General features: G+C 41.6%; 1 protein-coding gene across 4 annotated transcripts in view; it reads right to left on the bottom strand.

Moving 5' to 3' along the window:
• Positions 1–309: 309 nt before the first annotated feature.
• Positions 310–25,018, bottom strand: part of PDE8A (phosphodiesterase 8A) — a 152,364-nt gene continuing 127,655 nt past the window's right edge. For 3 of the 4 annotated variants that reach the window (XM_047796689.1, XM_047796691.1, XM_047796690.1), the window contains exons 19-22: positions 23,681–23,813; positions 20,365–20,532; positions 2,117–2,246; positions 314–1,629 (exon numbers count right to left, since the gene is read on the bottom strand). In XM_047796689.1, coding sequence (XP_047652645.1) covers positions 1,523–1,629; positions 2,117–2,246; positions 20,365–20,532; positions 23,681–23,813 — 538 coding nt within the window. In that variant the 3' untranslated portion in view covers positions 314–1,522. Of the gene's footprint in view, positions 1,630–2,116; positions 2,247–20,364; positions 20,533–23,680; positions 23,814–25,018 lie in introns of all 4 variants that reach the window. The other variant, XM_047796687.1, reaches the window with a different exon arrangement.

Below are 25,018 nucleotides of genomic sequence, written 5' to 3' on the forward strand. Positions count from 1 at the left end.
TGATTGTTTTGTTTTTGCTTTTTAGGGCCACACTTGTGGCATACAGAGGTTCCCAGGCCAGGGGCTGAATTGGAGCTGTAGCCCCTGGACTACACCACAGCCACAGCAACTCGGGATCCAAGCTGCATCTCCTACACGACAGCCCACAGCAATGCTGGATCCTTAACCCACTGAGCGAGGCCAGGGCTCGAACCTGCAACCTCATGGATGCTGGTCAGATTAGTTTCTGCTGAGCCACAACGGGAACTCCAAGATAAGGTATTTTAAGTAGAATAAAACTTCAAAGAAAAGGTGATACGTGGTTTGTTTTTTTTTTAAAAACAAATAGTTTAATTTCATTTTTATCTGGAAAAAAACATACAAGTTTAAAAGGAAATGACAAGTGTTTGACATGTCACCAGGTGTCATTTTTTTATGGTACTACACTTGTTCAAAATGTGAAGATACAGAACCTTTATAAATTCCTGGAATCAAAGATTCCTAATGCAGATGAAAAAACAAGGCTGGTTATAAAATGTCAATTCACTAAATATTTCATTTTCGCTGTTTTTATCGGGAAATATTTTATAGAAACACTGTATAAAATAAGGCAGACCTGTGGAAATTCAGTTATAAAATTTCAGGAAAAAAGTGTGAAGTCCTAGTAATTTCTTTCCCTTTGAGGAGTCACCTGCACGGCCCATCAGACAGCATGAGCTGTCTCAGAGCCCCCATCCCCACAGAAGGGGCACTTCTCACTCAGCTCTCCTGGACTCAGACCCACCCGCAAAACAGCTTTGCCTGATGAGCATCAATCAGAAAAGTTTAACACACACAAATATTTCTACAGTCCAGTAAAAATGTCATTTTATGTCTTTAAATTTGCATTATGAAAATAAGTCTGTACACCAAGTAATACATATTTAAGGACTATGAATCATGTGAATTTGGTCATGGCATTTAAAGTTGGCTTTGGCTTTAAAGTATTTTTAAATTCACAGAAAATATTGAACTTCTAATAAAATAAATAAAACATTTCAATATTTGATATTAATAATCAACTTCAAAATTTGTCTCTTTCATTTGCTATTCAATTTGAGAAGTCACTTTCAGTAGTGTTCCAGAGTGACTGCACCTTCTATGCGGTGAAAAGATCCGATTGCCATTAGTTGTTCTTTAGTGCAGAACGTAACTGAGAGAATTCTCTGCAACAAGGCCTTCTCTGTCACTGGCAGGAAATCCATCAATATCCTTTGCAGGGGCAGTCCTGAGCTCATGTTTTAATGGCAGCAAATGCAAACCATGGTCCTCGTGTGACCTTCTCAAGAGCAGCAGGCCCAGGTACAGTGGACTAAGTCTCACTTTATGGCAGTGGCATCAGATGGTGTTTACGGAAGGTTACTGACGTCCTCGTGTGCTTTTACAGGCTCTGCAGACCGGGGTTCTGTCCTGCCTAATATGGAAAAGACCAAGGAATCTGGCTGCACTCAGGGATTCAGATGACCAGAGGGGCATGGCATTGGGGCCCCGGCTCTGTCGCACACTATTCAGGAGGCGGGCGGAGGCTCCGCAGCTTCATTTCGTCCAGTCCTTTCCAGTATTTAAAGTTGTTGTCAAGATGCTGCATTAACTCAGGTAGGTCTACAAAGGCTGGAGAAAAAGATGGGAATGTGATAGCCCTTCACAGCCTCAGTTTAGACGTCTAGGCTAAAAGGAGAACACCTTAAGGAAGTGGGGGGAGAGGAGCGGACAGTCGCATGATGCTCAACAGCCACGGCAGATACACAGCCTGAACGAACAGGTCAGGTCCTGTGCTCAGTGCCAGCAGCTGCTCCATGACCACCTGTTGAGCTGACAATGCTGGGAAATAAAGCAGAAGGGAACTAATCGCTTAATCACCATTTAATGAGCACCTCTGGGCCCCGGATGACAAGAGCCAGGCCCTGAGTGGCTCGCCTGTGTCCCTCACCTCCACAGAGCGCCCAGGCCTCTGGGGCCCTTGGTGACAGTTCTCTGCCTCTCCTCAGCCCTTCCTGCAAGTCTGAGCCCCCAGCATGCTCTACAGTCAGAATCTACACCACCGCTGCTCACCCTGCCGCCCCTGGCACCTAGGCAGGTGCATGCTACCAGTTCTTACCGTCCCAGGCATCGAACATGTCCGTGATGAAGTAGTCAATGAAGGAGATCTGCGACTTGGGGATGCTGCAGGTATTTCTGTCAAAAACTGGCATCACCACAGGCAAGTCCTGTTGCTTCTCTTCATCAGTCTGCAAAGCAGGAAATGCTGGAATTATGGATGCCACTATCTGGACCCACTCCTCCAGGAGCAGCCCTCCTGGCAGCGAAAGTGAGCCTGTGAGGAGAAGCCAGTCAAAGCACTAGCCCACAGCATGGGAACTGCTCTGTGCCAGGGGCGCCTCAGGGCATCTCCACCCACCCAAGCCGTGCTTTCAGCACCCGGAAGCCTCGTGGTGAAGCTCCTGAGCGAGGACTGCTCACAGTACCTGCAGTACATGAGCACGCTAGTTGGCCCAGCTCGGCTGCTCCTGTCCCCTGGCCACCCTTCCCTGGCAGGTGTTTCAGGGCCTGACCCCGGGGCTGATGGTGAGTGAGAAACAGCCCCTGTCCCTTCCAGCTCTTGCCCGTGGAAGTGTTCCCACAAGGCAACCTAGGGCCAGGGCTCCCCTATCCCCTTAGCCAGGACTGGTGTTGACAACTAGCCAGGAGCTGCCTCCTCTGCCCCACTGCACCTTCTGTTCTGCTGGCTCTGCCAGGGCCTGGGAGTCAGCAGCAGGGCTGCAGGGACTGGTTACAAGGTACAGCCACCCTGCCCTGTACGTAGGTGGATCTGAGGCCCAAGTCACTGGAAGAATTGGACCCCGCAGCTAAAAGCAGGTGACTTTCCCTAGAAGTAACAAGGACTTAACTGCTGCTCTCAACATGGAATCTCCTTGTGGGGGCAGCAGGTGACCCCTGGGGGTTTTCCTAGGAGGGAGTGGACCTAGCACCATGCTGCTAGATGTACTTCTGCTAGGTGGATGCTGACAGTGCTGGGGATAGGTGCCAAGAAAGATGCCTGGGCTCTCCTGGGCTCAGGTGCACAGTGCTGGACTACGGGACAGGGCAGAAGCCAGCAGTAAGAGCCCCGCTGCTCCAGGCCAGGGCTTCCCGAGAGGCCAGGGCAGAGACTATCTACACCTGCTGCCGGGCCAGGAGCAGCCCCAGGAGGTGTGGAAGGAGGGTGCTCTGGGAAGAGAAGAAGTAGGGAACCTTGACAAGCCTTGGCCTCTGCTGTCAGGCCAGAGGCTGGCAATGTGGAAGATTGCAGCATCGGCTCTAGGTGAGTCTCTGCCACCATGTGAATGGGAGGGGGTTGAGGGAGCAGGAATAGCCTCAGGTTCACAGCGCACTTGCCCAGAGAGCAGCGTCCCGGGAGGGGGGAGTGTCTTTCCTGATGCTCCCTCCCTGGTCACAGTGGCTGCTGAACCAGCTCTCTTGGAACAGCCACAGCAGTGCTCAGCCACTCACACCCCAGCGGCTTTCTGTCTGTGCTGCACTCCAGGCCTGCCTTCCTATCCACCCTGAGGAAGCTGACTTGCTGAAGGGCTGTGAAAACGTTCATGCTCATATTTCTTCTCTGTGGCCCAGGGTGGCTGGTACACGGTGCTCCTAGGGCCCTTAGTCTCTTCATTGGCAATGTTGCCAGTGAGGTCATCTGTGCTCCCTTCTGGGTCACCAATGAGAACTCCATGCCCATAGAGAAGCTTACAGGAACCCTGGAAAACAGCCAAAGATCCTACAGCAACGAAATGAACCCCCAGTCAAGGAAAAGCTGTATTCAACATGGTAGGAAGAGTCATGGTGTTTTGACTCACCCTTGTCCCACCTCTCCCTTGGTCTGGAGGAGGCGACAGCCCAGTTGAGAAGAGCTGCTCCATGTTTGAACTCTACATCAAACTGGAAGGAGTAGAGTTGGCCTTATTTGCAACATTCTACCTGTCTAGAGGCTGCCCGAAGGACTGGTCTGTGTTTCACCTAACAGAGCTCTCAGGAGGAAAAGCAATGGCTACTGCCTGGGAGGGCTGCCTGGAGATGACAGACACAGAAAGCCTGGGGCAGGAGTTTGTATGTGGAGACATACAAATGCACCACTTAAGGCTCCAAGGAAAAGCCTCTTAGGGAAACCAAGACATGCAAAAACAGCTGGACTGCAGATCAAGATCTCGGAGGAGTAAGACATGGTGCTCACTTTCTCCCACAAACACATCCCAAAAAACCCCATCTACACATAGAATGATTCACAGAGAACTCCTACTGAATGCTGGCAGGAGATGTTAAACCTCCAAAAAGCACCAGAGATCCTCCACATAACTGGATAGAATGAAAGAAAAAGAGAGAGAGAGAGAGAGAGAAAACAAGGAATCAGCATGGGACCAGAACTCCTGAGAGGGAGCTGAGAAAGAGGAGAGGAACCTACACCCTGGGAAGCCACTGAACTGAGGGGGAGCTCAGTCGAGACAGAGGACCCTCAAAGCTGCAGACAAAAGCATAGCAGCTGGACTAAGGAGGGCAAAGCAGAGAGAGCCAAAAAGACCATTGATACCAGCACCTGGAATGGAAACGACAGGAAAGTGGGAGTTGCAATACTCAGACAAAATAGACTTTAAAACAAAAGCTATGAAGAAAGACAAAGAAGGACCCTATCTAGTGATAAAAGGGTCGATTCAGGAAGAGGATATTCCACTTGTCAATATATGTGCCCCTAATACAAGAGCACCCAAATACATACAACAAATGCTAACAGGAGAAACTGATGGGAGTACAATCATAGTAGGAGACTTTAATACCCCACTCACATTAATGGACAGATCCCCTCAACAGAAAATCAGTAAGGTCACAGAGATCCTAAATGACACAATAGAAAAGTTAGACTTCATCAACATTTTCAGGACATTACATCCAAAAAAAAAAAAAATCAGAATATACATTCTTTTCAAGTGCACATGGAACATTCTCAAGGATTGACCACATACGGGGGCACAAAAATAATCTCAACAAATTAAAGAGTATAGAAATTATTTCAAGTATCTTCTCTGACTACAATAGCATGAAACTAGAAATTAACCACAGGAAAAGAAATGAGAAAAAAACTGACCTCATGGAGACTAAATCACAGGCTACTAAAAAATGAATGGGTCAATGAGGAAATTAAAGGGAAATTTAAAAATACCTTGAGACGAATGATCATGAAAACACAACTGTTCAAAATCTATAGAATGCTCAGTGGTTAACGAATCTGACAAGGAACAATGAAGTTGCGGGCTCAGTCCCTGGCCTTGCTCACTGGGTTAAGGATCTGGTGTTGCCATGAGCTGTGGTGTAGGTTGCAGATGCGGCTCGAATCTGGTGTTGCTGTGGCTCTGGCGTAGGCCAGGGGCTACAGCTCTGATTAGACCCCTAGCCTGGGAACCTCCATATGCCATGTGTGCGGCTCTAGAATAGGCAAAAAGATAAAAAAAAAAAAAAAAAAAAACAAAAAACAAAAATCTATAGAATGCCACAAAAGCAGTGCTTACAGGGAAGTTCATAGCAATACAGGCCTTCCTCAAACAAAGGAAAATCTCAAATTGATAACTTAACCCACCACCTAAAAGATTTACAAAAAGAAGAACAAACAAAACCCAAATTCAGCAGAAGGAAGGAAATCATAAGTATCAGAGGAAATTAAAATAGAGATCCAAAGAAAGAATAGAAAAAAAAATCAATAAAACCAAGAACTGGTTCTTTGAAAGGGTAAACAAAACCGACAAACCTCTGGCCAGATTCACTAAGAACAGGAAAGAAAAAACTCAAATAAACAACATAAAATGAAAAAGGAGAACTCTCAATGCATACTGCAGAAATAAAAAAAAAATACTATGACCAACTATACATCAACAAATTTGACAACCTAGAAGTGGACAACTTTCTAGAGACATAGAGCCCACCAAAACTTAATCAAAAAGAAATAGATCAATTGAACAGACTGATTACTAGACATGAAATTGAGTATGTAACAAAAACACTCCCTACAAACAAAAGTCCAGGATCAGATGGCCTCACATGCGAATTCTACCAAACATACAAAGAACTTATACCCATTTTTCTTAAACTTTTCCAAAACATTGAAGAAGAAGGAACACTCCCAGATATAATCTATGAAGCCACCATCACCCTAATACTAAAACCAAAGATACTACCAAAACAGAAAATTACAGGCCAATATCTTTGATGAATATAGACACAGAAATTCTCAACAAAATTTTAGCTAACCAAATGCAACAACATATATAAAAGATAATACACCATGACCAGGTGGGATTCATCCCAAGTTCACAGGATGGTCTAACATACACAAATCAAAGTCATACACCACATTAACAAAAGAAAAGTAAAAAACCACATGGTCATCTCAATAGATGACGAAAAAGAATTTGACAAAAATCTAACATGCATTCATGACAAAAACTCTTACCAAAGTGGATAGAGAGGGAACATATTTCAACATAATAAAAGCCATTTATGAGAAACCCACAGCCAATATAATACTCAACAGAGAAAAGCTGAAAGCATTACCACTAAAATCTGGAACAAGACAAGGATGCCCACTCTTACCACTTTTATTCAACATAGTATTGGAAGTCCTAGCCACAGCAATCAGAAACAAAAGAAATAAAAGGTTTCCAAATTGCAAGAGATGAGGTAAAATTATCAGTCTATGTAGATGACATGATACTATATACAGAGAACTCTAAGGACTCTACACAGAAACTACTCAAACTGATCAACAAATTCAGCAAAGTAGCAGGATATAAAATTACCATTCAGAAAGCTGTTGCATTTCTGTATACTAACAATGAAATATTAGAGAAGAGATATAAAAATACAATACCTTTTAAAATTGCCCCCCCCCAAATCAAATACCTAGGAATAAACCTGACCAAGGAGGTGAAAGACTTATATGCTGAGAACTATAAAACATTCATTAAGGAAATTAAAGAGGATTCAAAGTAATGGAAAGACAGTCTGTGCTCCTGGATTCGAAGAATTAATATTGTTAAAATGGCCATACTACGCAAAGCAGCCTACAGATTTAATGTGATCCCTTTCAAATGACCCATGACACTTTTCACAGAACTAAAACAAACAATCTAAAAATATGTATGGAACCATAAAAGAACCAGAATGGCCAAAGCAATCCTGAAGAACAAAAATCAAGCAGGAGGCATAACTCTCCCAGACTTCAGACAATATTACAAAGCCACAGTCATCAAGACAGTGTGGTACTGGAACAAAAACAGACATACAGACTAATGGAACAGAATGGAGAACCCAGAAATACACCCAGATACCTATGGTCAATTAATCTTCAACAAAGGAGGCAAGACTATAAAATGGGAAAAAGTCTCTTCAACAAGTGGTGCTGGGACAACGGGACAGCTACATGTAAATCAGTGAAATTAGAACAGACCCTCACACCATGCATAAAAATAAACTCAAAATGGCTTAAAGACTTAAACATAAGACAAGACACCATAAAACTCCTAGAAGAGAACACAGGCAAAACATTCTGAGATCAACCACACAAATGTATTCTTATTAGGTCAGTCTCCCACAGCAATAGAAATAAAAACAAAAACAAACCAATGGGACCTAATCAAACTTACAAGCTTTTGCACACACAGCAAAGGAGATCATAAAAAAAAACAAAAAACAAACAAAACCCAAAGAGACAACCTACGGAATGGGAGAAAATAGTTGCAAAAGATGCAACTGACAAGGGCTTAATCTCCAAAATATACAAACAACTCATACAACTCAATAGAAAAAAAAAAAACAAACAAACCAAACCAAAACAAAACAAAATTGAAAAGTGGACAGAAGACCTAAATAGACATTTCTCCAAAGAAGACATAAGAATGGCCAACAGGCACATGAAAAAACGCTCAACATCACTAATTATCAGAGAAATGCAAATCAAAACTCTAAGGAGGTACCACCTTGAACCAGTCACAATGGCTATCTTAGTAAGTCTACAAATAACAAATGCTGGAGAGGGTGTGGAGACAAGAGAACCCTCCTGTACTGCTGATGGGAATGTAAATTGATACAATCACTATGGAAAATAGTATGGAGGTTCCTCAGAAAACTAAATAAAGAACCACCATACAATATAGTGATCCCACTCCTGGGCATATATCCAGACATAACTTTCCTTGAAATAGACATATGCACCCCTATGTTCACTGCAGCACTATTTACAATAGCCAAGACATGGAAACACCTAAATGTCCAATGACAGATGAACAGATTAAGAAGAGGTGGTACATATACACAATGGAATACTACTCAGCCATAAAAAGAACAAAATAATGCCATTTGCAGCAACAGGGATAGAACTGGAGGCTTTCTTACTAAGTGAAATAAGTCAGAAAGAGACAAATACCATATGATATCACTTATATCTAGAATCTAACATATGGCACAAATGAACCTATCTAGAGAAAAGAAACTCATGGACATGGAGAACAGATTTGTGGTTGTAGAAGGTGGGAGAGGGAGTGGGATGGACTGGGAGTTTGGCATTAGCAGATGCAAACTATTGCATTTGGTGTGGATAAATAATGAGGTCCTGCTGTATAGCACAGGGAACTACATCTAATCACTTGTGATAGAACATGATAGAGGATAATGTGAAAAAAAGAGTATATAATTATATAACTGGGTCACTTTGCTGTATAGCAGAAATTGACAAAACATTGTAAATCAACTATAATACTTTTTTTTTTTTTAAAAGCAGATGTATATAGAGGGGAAATGTCCAAGGAAAGACTTACTCAGAAAAGACCTGAAGAGACCTTAAGCTTTAACACTGGGCTAAACCCAAGGCTCAGCACATGCAAGATACTTAGTTAAGTGCTTTCCTGGCACAGAGCCAAACTGCGATGAGTGGAGAGAGGTGGCTGTTTTTTCAAATTTACAGCTTTCAACAATAAAAAAAATTGACAAGACCAAAGAAACAGAAAAAGAGAACTCATTTGAAAGAAGAAAACAAATTGGCAGGAACCATCCCTGAAAAAGCACAGGCAATGACTTATCAGACAAAGACGTTTTTTGGCTATGCCCACAGCATGTGGAAGTTCCCAGGGCAGAGATTGAATTCATGCCACAAGAGTAGTAAGAGCCACTGCAGTGATAATGCCAGATCCTTAGCTCACTGAGCCACTGGGGAACTCCTAGACAAACATGCTCAAAGAGCTAAAGGAAAACATTGACAAAATACTAAAGGGAATCAGGAAAATGATAGATGAACAAAATGAGAATGTCAGTAAAGAGACAGGAATTATGTAGAGGAACCAAATAACAATTTTGGAGCTGAGGAGTTCCCACTGTGGTTCAGCGTGTTAGGAAACCGTCTAGTATATCCATGAGGACGCAGGTTCAATTCCTAGCCTTGCTCAGTGGGTTATGGATCTGGCATTCTGCAAGCTGTAGCATATGTTGCAGACGTAGCTCAGATCTGGCATTGTTGTGTCTGTGGTATATGCTGGCAGCTGCAGATTTGATTCAACCCCTTGCCTGGGAACTTCCATATGCCACAGGTGCAGCTGTAAAAAGAAAAAAAAAAATTGGAGCTGAAAAGTATAAAAAATGATGTGAAAAATTCCCTAAAGGTGTTCTACCACATATTTGAGCAGGCAGAAGATTCAATAAATTTGAAGATGGGGCATTTGAAATGATTGAGTCTGTGGAGGAGGAAAAGGAATAAAGAAAACTGACAAGAGCATAAGAGATTTACAGGACAACATCAGATAGACCTATATATGCATTATCAGAGTCTAGGAAAGAGGGGAGAGGAAAAAAGGAGCAGAGATTATTACCTCCTTTAATAGCCCTAAACTTCAATAACTTGAAGAAAGACATGAATATACAAAAACAAGAAGGTAAACAACTCCAAGTAGGATAAACCTTAAAAGAACCATATTGATACACATTATATCCCAACTGTCAAAAGCCAAGACAAAGTGCGAATCTTGAAAGCAGCAAGAGAAAAGTGACTCATCACAAACACACCTGAGAAGAGAGTCTCAATAAGACAATCAGCTGATTCCTCAGCAGAAAACTTGGAGGCCAGTAGGCACTGGGATAATTCCATAAAGTGCTAAAAGGAAAAAACCTGTCAACCAGAATTCTGTATCTGGCAAAACTGTCCTTCAGAAATGGAGTAGGAAATGAGACATTCCCAGATAAATAAAGCTGAGACAGTCCATTACCACTAGAGGTGGCCACTAGAAATGATAAAGGGAGTCTTTCAAGTTGAAGTGAAAGGAAATTATACTGTTACTTAAAGTCATATGGACTTTAAGATATAAAGATCTCCAGTAAAGGTAAAATTTAGCTATAACTTCAGGATGTTATATGTAATTTCTATGGTAACCATAAAGAAGGTATCTATAGAATAATCTGCAAAGGAATTAAGAAGGTGAGCAAACATGTTGTTACAAAAAAATCAAAGAAACATAAAGGCAGTAATGGAGGATATGAGGGACAAAAGAGCTGTAAGACATGCAGAAGATAAAACAGCATTAAGTTAGGTCTTCCAAGAGTAATTATTTTAAATGTAAATGGATTAAACTCCCCAATCAAAAGGCACAGCTGGCAGAATGGATAAAAACACATGATCTGACTACATTCTGTCTACAAAAGATTCACTCAGATCAGATACCAGGGCATAGACTGAAAATTTAAAAATGGAAAAACATATTCCATGCAAATAACCAAAAGAGAGCTGAGGTGGCTATGGTAGTATCAGATAAAATAGACTTTAAGTCAAAAATCATTTCAAGAGACAAAGGACATTATTAATAAATAGGTAAACTCACCAAGAAGGTGTAACAATTTTAAGCACATATGCACCAAACAATTAGAGTTTCAGAGTATAAATTGAAGGGAGACACAGACACTTACAATAATGGCTGGATACTTTAATAACACACTTTCAATTATAGATACCAGATCAGTAAAGAATAATATAGATGCAAGATCAATAAGGAATCAAGGCTTCCCCATCGTGGCTCAGGGGAAACGAATCTGACTAGCATCCATGAGGACACAGGTTCCATCCCTGGCCTCACTCAGTGTGTTAAGGATCTGGTGTTGCTGTGAGCTGCAGTGTAGGTCACAGATGCAGCTCGGATCCTGCATTGCTGTGGCTGTGGTGTAGACCATCAGCTGCAACTCCAATTTGACCCCTAGCCTGGGTACTTCCATATAGACATATGCAGAACAACAACAGAACAGATATTTTTTTCAAGTGCAAATGGAACATGTTCCAGGATGGAATATATGTTAGGCCACAAAACAAGTCAATGAATTTTAAAATTTCCAAGTCATACAAAGTACTTTTACCAATAACAATGGAATGAAACTGGAAATCACTAACAGAAAGTAAACTGAAAAGTTCACAATTATGTGGAAATTAACACACTCTTTAAGTACCTTCAGATGAATAAAAATGAAAACATATGCAGAGTTATGGAATACAGTAAAATCAGTAGTAAGATGGATATTTATGACTGCAATTGCCTGTGTTAAAGAGCAGGAAAGCTCTCAAATCAAAAACTGAACTTTAGACCTTAAGGAACTAGAAAAAGAACAAACCCAAAGCTAGCAGAATGAAGAAACTAATCAACTACAGCAGAGATAAGTAAAATAGCAGAAAAACAAACAGAGAAAATCAACAAAACCAAAAGTTGGTTCTTTGAAAAGACCAACAAAATTGAAAAAAACTTTAGAGATTATGAAAAAAGAAAGAAGGATGGAACTAGAGATCCTTATACTAAGTGAAGTAAATCAGAAAGGGAAGACCAAAAAACATATGATATTACTTATATGTGGAATCTAAAATATGACACAGATGAACTTATCTATAAAACAGAAATAGATCCATGGATAGAGAGAAAGAACTTGTGGTTGCCAAGGGGGAGAGGATTGGGGTTATTTAGCAAATGTAAACAAGCTATTGTATATAAAATGGATAAACAACAAGGTCCTACTGTATAGCACAGGGAACTATATTCAATATCCTGATAAACCGCAATGGAAAAGAATTTCAAAAAAGAATATATGTATATGTGTACGTGTGTACATATATCTGAGTTATTTTGCTACACAGAAATTAATACAATATTATAAATCAAGTATACTTCAATAAAAAAGAAAGAAAGGAAAGAAGGAGATTCAAATTACTACCATCAGAGAATTGGGGGACATTACTACTGATTTATATAGAAATAAAAGGACTATAGGGAGTCTATAAACAACTATATGCCAACAAACTGGATAACCGAGATAAAATGAACAAATTCCTAGGAACACACAACCTACTAAGACTGAATCATGAAGAGAGAATCTGAATATACCTATAACTAGTAAGAATATTCAGTCAGTAATAATAATTTAAAAAAAACCTCCCTCTAGAGTTCCTGCCATGGCACAGTGGAAACGAATCCGACTAGAAACCATGAGGTTGCAGGTTCGATCCCTGGCCTCACTAAGTGGGTTAAGGATCTGGCGTTGCCATGAACCGTGGTGTAGATTGCAGACGCGGCTCAGATCTGGTGTTGGTGTTGCTGTGGCTGTGGTGTAGGCCAGCAGCTGTACCTCCGATTAGACCCCTAGCCTGGGAACCTCCATATGCCCCAAGTGCGGCCCTAAAAGGACAAAAGACAAAAAAACAAAAAAACCCCAGAAACCAGAAAACAAACCAAAAAAACTCTCCCAACAAAGAAATGCTCAGGACTAGATGGCTTCATTTTGCAAATTCTACCGAGCTCTTAAAAAGAGAATGAAGACCTATCCTTCTCAAACTCTTCTAAAACTCTGAGGAGGGGGGAACATAAGTCAATCAATAAGGCCAGCATTACCTTGGTACCAAAGCCTGACAGGCACTCCAAGGAAACTATAGACCAATATCCCCTATGAATGCTACTGTAAAAATCCTCAACAAAGTACTAGCAAATAGAACTCAGTTGCCAATTAAAGGATCAAACACCATGACCAAGTGGGATTTTAGTCCTGCAATGCAAGGATGACACAGCATCTGAAACAACTTGGTTATAAAACATCACATTAAAAAAATGAGACTAGGAGTTCCCGTCGTGGCGCAGTGGTTAACGAACCCGACTAGGAACCATGAGGTTGCGGGTTCAGTCCCTGCCCTTGCTCAGTGGGTTAACGATCCGGCGTTGCCGTGAGCTGTGGTGTAGGTTGCAGATGCGGCTCGGATCCCGCGTTGCTGTGGCTCTGGCGTAGGCCGGAGACTACAGCTCTGATTCGACCCCTAGCCTGGGAACCTCCATGTGCCGCGGGAGCGGCCCAAGAAATAGCAAAAACGACAAAAAAAAAAAAAAAAAGAGAGACTAAATAGATTTACAAGGAGATCCTGCTGAGTAGCACTGAGAACTATGTCTAGATATTCATACTGCAACAGAACAAAGGGTGGGGGGGAAAAGTATGCATGTAAGAATAACTTGATCCCCATGCTGTACAGCGGGGAAAATAAATGAATGAATGAATGAAAGCTAGAGGCTGGTGGCTCAGTGGGTTAAGGATCCACTGCTGTGGCATGGGTTTGATTCTTGGTCCGGAAACTTCTGCACACCAGAGATGCAACCAAAAAAAGAATGGTAATTTTGTTTTGCCACAGTTTAAAAACAAAAATAAAACTGCTTCTCAAAGTAAGAGTAATTTTACACCTCATCACTGTGTAGTGAGCATTTTATACATTCATCACTGATGAATAAATTCCATTCACTTCACATCTTCACAAACGTTTTTTTTTTTTGGCTATGCCTGTGGAATGTGGAAGTTCCCAGGACAGTGATCACATCCATACCACAGAAGTAACAACGCTGGATCCTTAACCTGCCATGCCACCAGGGAACTCCTCTCCACAAACCTTTGATGTTGTCAGTCTTTTAAATTTTTAGCCATCCTAGTGGATGTGTAATGGTATTTCAGTGTGGTTTTAATTTGCATTTCCCTGATAACAAATGATGTTCAGCATTTTTGCATACGCTTAGTGGCCATTCACATATCATTTTTGGTAAAGTGTCTGTTAAAATATTTGGCCATTTCATAGAAACAGATCCGAGACACAGAATACAACCTTATGGTTACCAAAGGGAAAAGGGTTGTGGGGGATAAATTAGGAGTTTTGGATTAATATATACACAGTACTGTACATAAAATGCATAAGCAACAAGGACCTAGTATATAGCACAGGAAACTAAAGATTTTGTCATAACCTTTCAGGGCAAAGAATCTGAAAAAGAATAGATACACACACACACACACACACATATGTAAAACTGAATCTGTACTGAAACTAATAACACTGTAAACCAACTATAATTTAAAAAAGAATTTTAGCCATTTTAAATTAGGTGGTTTGTCTTATTATTGAGCAACATTTCTTTACATACGCTGAATACAGTCCTTTGTCAGATATGATTTGTGAAAATTTTCTTCTAGTGTGGTTTCCCTTTTCCTTTTCTTAGCTGTATTTCAATGAGCAAAATTTCGGAATTTTGATTCTTATCAAATTTTCTTTTTACAGTGGTTGTTTTCTGTACCTAAGACACACTTGTCCGATTCTACCTAACTGAGGACATTCTCCTGTGTTTTCTCTAGAAACTTTATGGTTTAGGTTTTGTATTTAGGTCAGTGATCCACTGTGAACTGATACTTCTCCACGGTAAAGGGCAGGAGTTGTGGTTCTTTTTTTGTTGAAAAGAGATATCCAAATATTCCAACACCACTTGCTAAAAAAATTTTCCTTTCCCCACTGATTGTATAAATGTGGCCTTATTCTGGGATTTCGAGTCTGTCCCATCAATGTATTTATCTTTATGTCAGTACCCTACTAGCTTGGTTACTGTAAGTCCTGAGGTCAAAGACTGTTAATCATCCAACTTTATCAAGTTTGTGTTATTTATTCAAGGTCTTTCACCTTTCCATGTAAATTTTAGAATCAATGTGTGAATTTCTACCAAAAAACAAAACAAAAGAAAAAAAAAAAAACCTGCTGGGATTTTGAATGGGATTGCATAAGTCTGTACATCAATCTGGAAAGAATTTTATCTTAACAATATTGAGCCTCCTCATCTGTGGACCTGGTATAACTCTCCATTTACTGAAATGTTCTTTAATTTCTCAGCAATGTTTTTAGTTTCATTTAGTTTTTAGTTTCATTTTCTGATTGTTTGTAACTTGTATATAAAATAATACAACTGACATTGTATAATGAGCTTGTGTCCTATCCTTGCTAAATAATATCCACTTATCAATGCTAGTGATTGTTTTTTTATACTTGAGTTTTCAACATAAAAAAAAATCATGGTGATCCTGTTGCGGCGCAGTGGTTAATGAACCTGACTAGGAACCATGAAGTTGCAGGTTCAATCCCTGGCCTTGCTCAGTGGGTTAACCATCCTGCATTGCTGTGGCTGTGGTGCAGGCCGGCAGTTGCAGCTCTGATTAGACCCCTAGCCTGGGGAACCTCCATATGCTGCAGGTATGGCTCTAAAAAAGCAAAAAACAAAAGAACCCAAAAAAAGTTGTCAAATTTATTGTGACAATACTTTTTCATTCCTGATATTGGCAATTTTGTTTTTCCCCTTGATTATTCCAGCTAGGTACTTAACCAATTTTGTTAATTTTGTCAAAGAATCAACTTTTGGCATTGTAATTTTTTCAACTGTTTTCTATTTCCTCATTTTTTGCTGTTTTATTTATTTATTTTTGTCTTTTTGCCTTTTCTTGGGCCGCTCCCTCGGCATATGGAGGTTCCCAGGCTAGGGGTTGAATTGGAGCTGTAGCCACTGGCCTACGCCAGAGCCACAGCAACATGGGATCCCAGTTGTGTCTGCAACCTACACCACAGCTCACGGCAACGCCGGATCGTTAACCCACTGAGCAAGGCCAGGGATCGAACCCGCAACCTCATGGTTCCTAGTCGGATTCGTTAACCACTGCACCACGACGGGAACTCCTTTTGCTGTTTTATTTATTACTTATATCCGATTTACTTTGAGCTGGCTTTGTCATCTTTTTCTACTTTCTCCCCCACCCCCTTTTTTTTTTTTGTCTTTTTTAGGGCCGTTCCCGAGGCATATGGAGGTTCCCAAGCTAGGGTCTAATTGGAGCTGTAGCTGCCGGCTTATGCCAGAGCCACAGCAATGCGGGATCCAAGCCACGTCTGCAACCTACACCACAGCTCATGGCAATGCCAGATCCTTAACCCACTGACCAAGGCCAGGGATCGAACGTGAAACCTCATGGTTCTTAGTCGGATTGGTTAACCACTGAGCCATGATGGGAACTCCTTTTTCTAGTTTCTTAAGATGAAATCTAAGTCATTAACTTTAGGGCTTTTTCTCTAATTATAAATGTCCCTCTAATTGCTGTTTTAGTTACATCTCACAGTTTTAATATATTTCCAATATTTTAAATTTATTGAAGCTTTTTTGTGGCCCCGTCATATGATGTATATTGGTGAACATATCATGCACTCAATGTATATTCTGCAGACTTATGGTGTAGTGTTTTATAAATGTTAACTAAGGTAAGATGATTAACAGTGTTGTCTGGATTATCTGTTTTTTTTTTCTTTTACTAAAATTTTAATCTGGCTGTTCTATCAATTGCTGAAAGATGGTCTTAATATCCCTATGATTCTACTTGTCTCTTTGCTTCTGTCAATTTTGCTTCATTTATTTTGAAGTTCTGTTATTAGATGCACATATGTTTATGTGTTTTATCTTCCTATACAATTTTTATCAGAACTGTCCCACTTTATCTCTGGTAATATTGTTTATCTTGATGTCTAGATGTCTATTTTGTCTGAGATTCACATAGCCATTTCAGTTCTTTTTATATTTACAATTTGCATGATATATCTTTAAAAATTTTTTTTCCCTTTTTAAGGGCCTCACCTGCGGCATATGGAAGTTCCCAGGCTATGGGTCCAATAGGAGCTATAGCTGCCAGCCTACACCACAGCCACAGCAACGTCAGATCCGAGCCTCATCTGCAACCTACACCACAGCTCATGACAATGCCGGATCTCTGACCCACTGAGCGAGGCCAGGGATTGAACCCACATCTTCATGGATCCTAGTCAGGTTCGTTAACCACTCAGCCACGATGGGAACTCCAATATATCTTTCTTTTCCATCCATTTACTTTGCACCTATCTGTTCTTATATAAACATTTACATATAATTAAAAAAATTTTTTTTTTGCCTTTTTGTCTTTTTAAAGCTGTGCCTGCAGCATATGGAGGTTCCCAGGCTAGGGGCCGAATTGGAGCTGTAGCCGCCAATCTACACCACAGCTCACGGCAATGCCGGATCCTTAACCCACTGAACAAGGCCAGGGATCGAACCCGAAACCTCATGGACGCTAGTCAAGCTCGTTAACTGCTGAGTCACTAAGGGAACTCCTGCTTTTTACATTTTAAGTATATCTTTTGTAGACTACATATAGTCAGCATTATTTTTTGAAAATCCACTCTGATGATCTCTTTTAATTGACATGTTTAGTCCACTAACATTTAATGTAGGTATTGATATGATTAGAGTTAGAGCTACTATTTTCCTTTTTTTTTTTTTTGGTTGCACTGATGGCCAGGGATTGAATCTGTGTCATGCAGTAACCCAAGCCAGTAAAGAGGCCAAATCCCCAACCACTAGGCCACCAGGGAATGTCCCCATTTCACTTTTTTTTCTATTTACTCCTCTCCTTTTTGTTCTTCTATTTATCCTTTCTGCCACTTTTGTATAATTTAATAAATTTTAGAATTCTATTGTATCTATTAGCTACACTGGTTGCTCTAGGGATTACTAAATATATCCTTCAACAAACACTTCATCTAAAATGTAGAAACCTTGGATTCACGTAGGTCCATTTTACTCTTCCACGTCCTTTGTGTTATAGTTCTCATGTATCTTATAGCTATACACATTATATCCTCTACAATGCAATGTTATCACTTGTGCTTAAAACAGTCCTATACATTTAGAGAAATTACACAAACGGAAAAAAATCTTTTTCTTTTTTAGGGCTGCACCTGTGGCATATGGAGGTTCCCAGGCTAGGGGTTGAATTGGAGCTGCAGCTGCCGGCCTTTGCCACAGGCAGAGCAACACCAGATCCAAGCCACATCTGAGACCTACACCATAGCTTCCAGCAATGCCATATTCCCAACCCAATGAGCGAAGCCATGGATGGAACCCACATCCTCATGGATACTAGCTAGGTTCTTAACCCACTGAGTCACAGTGGGAATGCCTACCATTTTAAAAAGTGTTGTATCTTTTTTTTTTTTTTTTTGGCAGGTGGTCAGGGGGATGCCTGTGGCCTGCAGAAGTTTCCAGGCCAGGGCTCAAACCCACACCACAGCTATAACCATATCCACGGCAGTGACAAAGCTGGTCCTTAACCCACTGGGCCACAAGGGAACTCCTGAAGTGTTTAAAATTTTTCTTTTTATTGAGATATAATTGACATACAACATGATATTGCTGTTTCATGTGTACAGTGTGATGATCTGCATACACTGCAAGATGATCACCACAATAAATCTAATTAACGTCTGTCACCATACATAGTCACAGAATTTTTTTTTTTGTAATTATGCTTTTAACATCTACTCTCTTGGAAATCTTCAAATATGCAGTATGGTATTATTAACTACAGTCACATGTTATACATTACATCTCTATGACTTATTTTATAACTGGAAGTTTGTTCCTTTTGACTCCCTCCCTGTACCAGTTTTGCACCCACACCTGGCAATCACCAATCTGTTCTCTGTTAAGACTCCATATGTAAGTAAGATCATATAGAAGCTGTCTTTTTCTGGCTTATTAGAGTCCATACATAAGTAAGACCATATAGAATTTGTCTTTCTTTGGCTTATTTTTGCTTAGCATAAAACCCTTAAGGTCCATCCATGTTGTCATAAATGGCAAGAGTTTATTCCTTTTTAATGGCTAAATAATATTTCGTTGTGTGAATACCCACACCCACTTACCCACCCACATATTCTTAATCATTCACCTGTCAGTGGATATTTAGGTTGTTTCCATACATTGGCTATTGTAAATAATACTGCAGTGAACATAAGAATGCATATATCTTTTGGGGTTAGTATTTTTGCTTTCTTTGGATAAATATCCAAAGTAGAATTGCTGAATCATATGGTATTTCTATTTTTCATTTTTTGAGGAACCTCCATGCTCTTCCATAGTGGCTGCACCAATTTACATTCCCACCAGCAGTGCACAAGGACTCTCTTTCTCCACATCTTTGATAACACTTGTTATTTCTTATCTTCTTGATAACAGCCATTCTAACAGATGACAGGTGATGTCTCATTGTGGTCTTGATACTTACCATTTTGGGTACTTTTCATTTCTTCCCAAAGATCCAAGTTCATATCTAGTATCATTTCCTTTCAGCCTTAAGAACTTCATTTCTTATACTGCAGGTTTACTGGGGACGAATTCTATTAGCTTTTCCTTATCTGACAATACGTTTATTTTGTCTTCATTACCGAGGGATATTTTCAATGGATACAGAATTCTAGGGTGACGGTTTTCTCCTAACACCACGTTAAAGATGTTGTTCCAGTGTCTCCTGGCCTTCATAGTTTCTAACATGAGGCCATAAAAAATGAGAATCAAAGTTCTCTATAGAAGTAATGTGTCATTTTTCTCTGGGTGATTTCAAAATTTTCTCTTTATCTTTGGCTTATAGCTGCTTGACTATGACATGCCTGCACAAGGGTTAGGATTTGCTGGGTTTCTTAAATCTGTATGTATATATCTTTCACTAAATTTGGAAATATTTTAGCCATTGTATTTTCTAACTTTTTTTTCTGCCTTACAGGAACGTTTTTCTACCCAGAGAATATGACGGGCTGACAAAAGTGTAATAACATCTTCAAAGTTCTATTAGGAGAAAACATCAAATATCCAGGGAAGATAATTCTGCAAGAAGGAAGGCAACGTAACACTTTCAGATAAGGAAAAACGAATGGAATTCATTACCAGTAAGGGTGTACACAAGCGATGTTCTTCAAGGGCAGAATTTCATTTAGAACTCTACGTCCTAGTTTTAAGCCAGTGACTTCCGTAGGGGCTTACTGTGTTTCTCTTTTACTTAAGGACAGAATCTCATTTAGAACTCTACTTCCTAGTTTTAAGCTGATGGCTTCCGTACGGGCTTACTGTTGTTTCTCTTTCTTTTACTTAAGAAACTTAAGAGGCTGCATCTTACCTGAGAAAAATATTCTTCTGAGATGCGTGCGGCCCACTCAATGCACTGCTCCAGGGGTCGGCAGGGATTGGAGACATCAGCACACTTAATCAGCATTCGTTTGATCAGAGTCCGGTTCTCTAGAGTCCTGAGCATAGTGTTTATGGCTTCTTGACCTTTATCAGTTTCCTAAAACATGAGTGGAATTCAAAGCAATCAAAATGGGTCCCCAGGTACCAAGCCCTGTTCTACTGGTGTGGTCCCACTGTCACCACAGTAAGGCATTATCCAGGATGTATGAGTGAATGACCCTTGTCTCACAAAACAGGGCTGAAGATACTCTGACCATTGAGCTTGGCTCCTCACTTTTCAAAGGGGGAAAACCACTGCCCAGTGAGATGTGATTCCAGCCAGGCCAGGAGTAGAGGGTGCACTGCAGGCTGCGTTCCCTGCCTTCTTGGCTCATTCTCTCACTTGATCTCTCATAGTTACCTCTTCTATCTGTTCTACTATGTCTACCACTCTCCCTTGGTAAGCACTCAAAGACTGTATTACATTCACTAAAAGACAGTGTAAACTGAAAAATAAAAGATTTCTCTGCCTTTCCAACAAAAAGATGTGCTGTGTTTCTCATAGTCTAATCCCTAAGCCAGCTCTGTGATCGGTGTGATCTTTGGAATGGGCCGTCAACGCAGACGTGTCAGATAGAGTGGTGCTTCCTAAACACTGCCCTTACGGTGTACAGAAGACTCAGTCATTCCCTTCTTATCTGTGCTCACAACCAGATTTTGCAGCAGACATGAAAAGCAGTATTATTTACTATTACATGTTACAGGGGAGGACATGGGACTCCGAATGGTAAAGACGCTTAGCCAAATCTACCTAGCTGAGCCAGAATAAGAACCTAAGTTCTACCTTTAGTCTTGGATTCTGTCCATTCAGTACTGTATGCTGCCTGATTCACAAGGAGCCCCTCTGGATATGGATTCTCAACCCACGGTGTGATGGGCCCTCTGGTTACAGGCCTTCTGAAGTGAATGCAGGTTGGAAGACGGAGTACTGGGGCAAAGAACACAATCAAAGATGTGAGCAGGCCTCTCATTTTGATTGTGTGCCCATCGGGCAATTTTCCAGAGGAGTCAGTCATGTGATTTCAGTGAGTAGTCCCAGTAGTCCAAGAAGGCCTGATGGTCCCATCTCAGTGGGGACAGATCTACCATCAAGATGGGGAGGTTGTGGAAGTTCCTGTTATGGCTCAGTGGTAACAAGCCCAACTAGTATCCATGAAGATGAGGGTTCGGTCCCACTCAGTGGGTTAAGAATCTGGCGGTGCTGTTGCAGATGAGGCTCAGATCTGGCATTGCTGTGGCTGTGGTATAGGCCAGTAGCTGTAGCTCCAATTCTACCCCTAGCCTGGGAACTTCCATATGCCATGGGTGCAGCCCAAAAAAGCAAAAAAAAAAAAGAAAGAAAGAAAGAAAAATATGGGTAGGTGACATGCTGAGCCTAGGCTGCCCCATCTCTGGAGAGTGCCAGAGTATCCTCAGTGCTCCTTGTGTCCCACTGCTGGCCAGCTTTCTGCTGACTCTTCTCTCTCACATGTGTGACCACAGTTCAGTACTGCCAGCAGCTGGAAGCCACTTCTTTTCATGATACGTTTTCCCTGCTTTGTTTGAACCACTGGATATTGATTTCTAGTCTCAGAAGTAACCCCAAGTACTGACGACAGAGATGAGAAACATGACTGTCAAGGGGAGTGGAGGACTCAACTGAGTCTGGGAACTGCCCAGACTAGCTGGAGGAAACCAAGTCTATAAGGCACGTGGTTTCTTTCTGTGGGAATGGGGTCTGCCAGGAGAAATGTCCCAGGTGACAGCCAGCCTGGATGGCAGGGCAGGAGCCAATAAGAAAGGCCAGAGTGGGTGCCCTTGCACTGGAAGTCCTTGGGAAGGGGGTGCAGTCAAAGGCAGACTGACATGCTGGAGAACAGGAAAGGGGGAAGGGAGCAGATTCTCAAGGTTTTAAATCAGGTTAAACTGGAACAAGCATGAAGGGCAGTAACAGGCTAGGAAGTAATAAGCTAAAGGACGGGAAAAAGCTATGGCTGAGCAAATGAGTGCAGAAGTAGAGTGAGAATTCAAGGAACTGTCATCCCAGCCTGATAGGATAGGTCATCCCTGCTTGTGGCAAAGACTCACAAGGTGGTGACGGGGAGTCGGGAGGAGGAATGTTGAAAAGGCTGTGAGCTGGTGCCAAGATGCGGTGTTGGGGGGGTAGGTGGGAGGGCAGACCTGTGGGCCTCAAAGGAAGAGGGCCCCTGGAAGAAGATATGCTCTAGGTCTGATCTCACGATGGATCTAGTACAACAGGTACCATTTAAGTGCCTGCCTTGTGCCATGCCCCTCAGTCCTATGCCCTGAGACCATTATGCCTACTCTGCAGACAAGGAAATGGTGAAGGAGAACTACAAGTGGAACTCAGAGCGCTCTGCCTCCTCAGCGGTGGTCTCCTACCTGGTGAGAGATTTTATGTTCTCCTTGCCAGGAAGCTGCTCTGGATTCCATGCCTCAAATCCAGAAGTGAGTGGCAACAATAACATCACCTTTGTGGCTGAAATACAGGAATCTTTCCAACCCCCACCCTCCTGTGACACAGACCAACGGGACAGGTGTTGCTACCACAGAATGTGCACGGTGCAGAGTGGCGCTAAAAGACCTCAGGGGTCCCAGCTGACCCCAGGATGCTCAAGAAGAGGGGAAGGTGGAGATCCCGTCATGGCTCAGCGGTCAATGAACCCGACTAGCAACCATGAGGTTGTGGGTTTGATCCCTGGCCTTCCTCAGTGGCTGTGAGCTGTGAGCTATGGTGTAGGTCGCAGACGTGGCTTGGATCCTGTGTTGCTGTGGCTGTGGTGTAGGCTGGTGGCTACAGCTCTGATTGGACCCTTAGCCTGGGAACTTCCATATGCTGTGCATGTGGCCCTAAAAAAAAAACAACAAAAAACAAAAAACAAAAACAAAACAAAAACAAAACCAAAACAAAAAAACAAAAAAACAAAAAAAAGGAGGGGAAGGGAACAATGGTTGAGAAAGGACGTAGGAACGGTCCACCCATCTAAAGCAAGTTTATCTAAAACTTGACCCTCCCTTCAGAGTTTTCATGTCTATTTTTATGTCTTATTTTTTCTTGCCAAGTTTATGTATTTTCTATAATGTTTTTACCAATGGAAATGAAATTCAATGAGCCCTTCCACAATCATGACTTCCTACGCCCATGTTTCCCACAGCACCAGGATAAGGGCTCAAACACAGGCTCCCTCTGCCGCCGGCTCTCTTACCCCATCTTCTTCTAATGCTGCCAAGGGCTTGTTGATGCTGTTGACAAACTTGTTGACATGCTCGAAGTGCTTTGTCATTTCGGTGGCTAAGACCATGTCGATAATACCCTGGCGCAGCGTCCGGTAATCATTCCTGTTTCAGACGACAAATGAGAGGCTGCTGCCGGTTACTGATCCAGACCAGGCAGGTGCTCCTGCAAGCTACCTGTTACCTGGGATATTGTCCACTGCAGCTAAAATTCGAATGCACTGGACGTCAGTGGCAGGGCTTGCTTTAAAAGACTGTGGAAGTTTTAGGTTACTGCCTAGATTGTTGTTATAAAGGGAAACCCAAACAAATTAAAATCAGAAGCTTAGCAGTTCCCGTTGTGGCGCAGTGGTTAACGAATCCGACTAGGAACCATGAGGTTGAGGGTTCGATCCCTGGCCTTGCTCAGTGGGTTAACGATCCAGCGGTGCTGTGAGCTTCCGTGTAGGTTGCAGACGTGGCTCGGATCCCGCATTGCTGTGGCTCTGGCGTAGGCTGGCAGCTACAGCTGCGATTAGACCCCTAGCCTGGGAACCTCCATATGCCACGGGAGCAGCCCAAGAAATGGCAAAAAGACAAAAAAAAAAAAAAAAAGAAGCTTATGGACAAGGCTTTATAGAAACACTGTTCATGCTGTTGTCATCCTACAGTGCAGGGCGTATAGTTCTTAGGATAAAATGAGGTGGAATGCAGACGGGGTGAGCAAAGCCAGTTCTCTGAATGAAGACAGAGATCTGGGGTTATGAAGAATGTACCCCCACACAGAGATACCTTGAGACCCAGCAACTTTAGTACCCAGACCTTCTGAAAGCTGAGAGGATCACAGAGTACTTGTTAACGCTTCTTTCAGGCCTTAATTCTATTTAATTACTTAAAAAACTTTAAACCATAGAAATAAAAATTTAAAAGGCACACAGAATATAAACTGAAATCTCTATTCAGCCCCAGCGACCCTGTTCTTTTCTCTGGAGACAACAAAGTTATCAGGGTCTTGTGTGTTTTTCCAGAGATAACTCTTTGTTGTTGTCTATACAAGCAACTCTGATGGCAATTTTTAACTCCACCTATGAAATTCTAAATCATAGCAAAAGAGGTGTTTTTTTTTTTTAATCCCTTAAAAGTTTTAAAATTTTTCTTAAAAATCCAAATGAGTAAATATTCCTAATGATAGAATACTTCTGCCATCTAATATTTAAGTCCCTTCTGTGACACAGAGGGCACAGTGATGACAAAAAGACAGAGCTTAAGAATCAAACTAGGGAGTTCCCATCGTGGCGCAGTGGTTAACGAATCCGACTAGGAACCATGAG

The sequence above is a fragment of the Phacochoerus africanus genome, chromosome 9 (genome assembly GCF_016906955.1).
Source record: "Phacochoerus africanus isolate WHEZ1 chromosome 9, ROS_Pafr_v1, whole genome shotgun sequence".
NCBI lineage: Eukaryota > Metazoa > Chordata > Mammalia > Artiodactyla > Suidae > Phacochoerus > Phacochoerus africanus.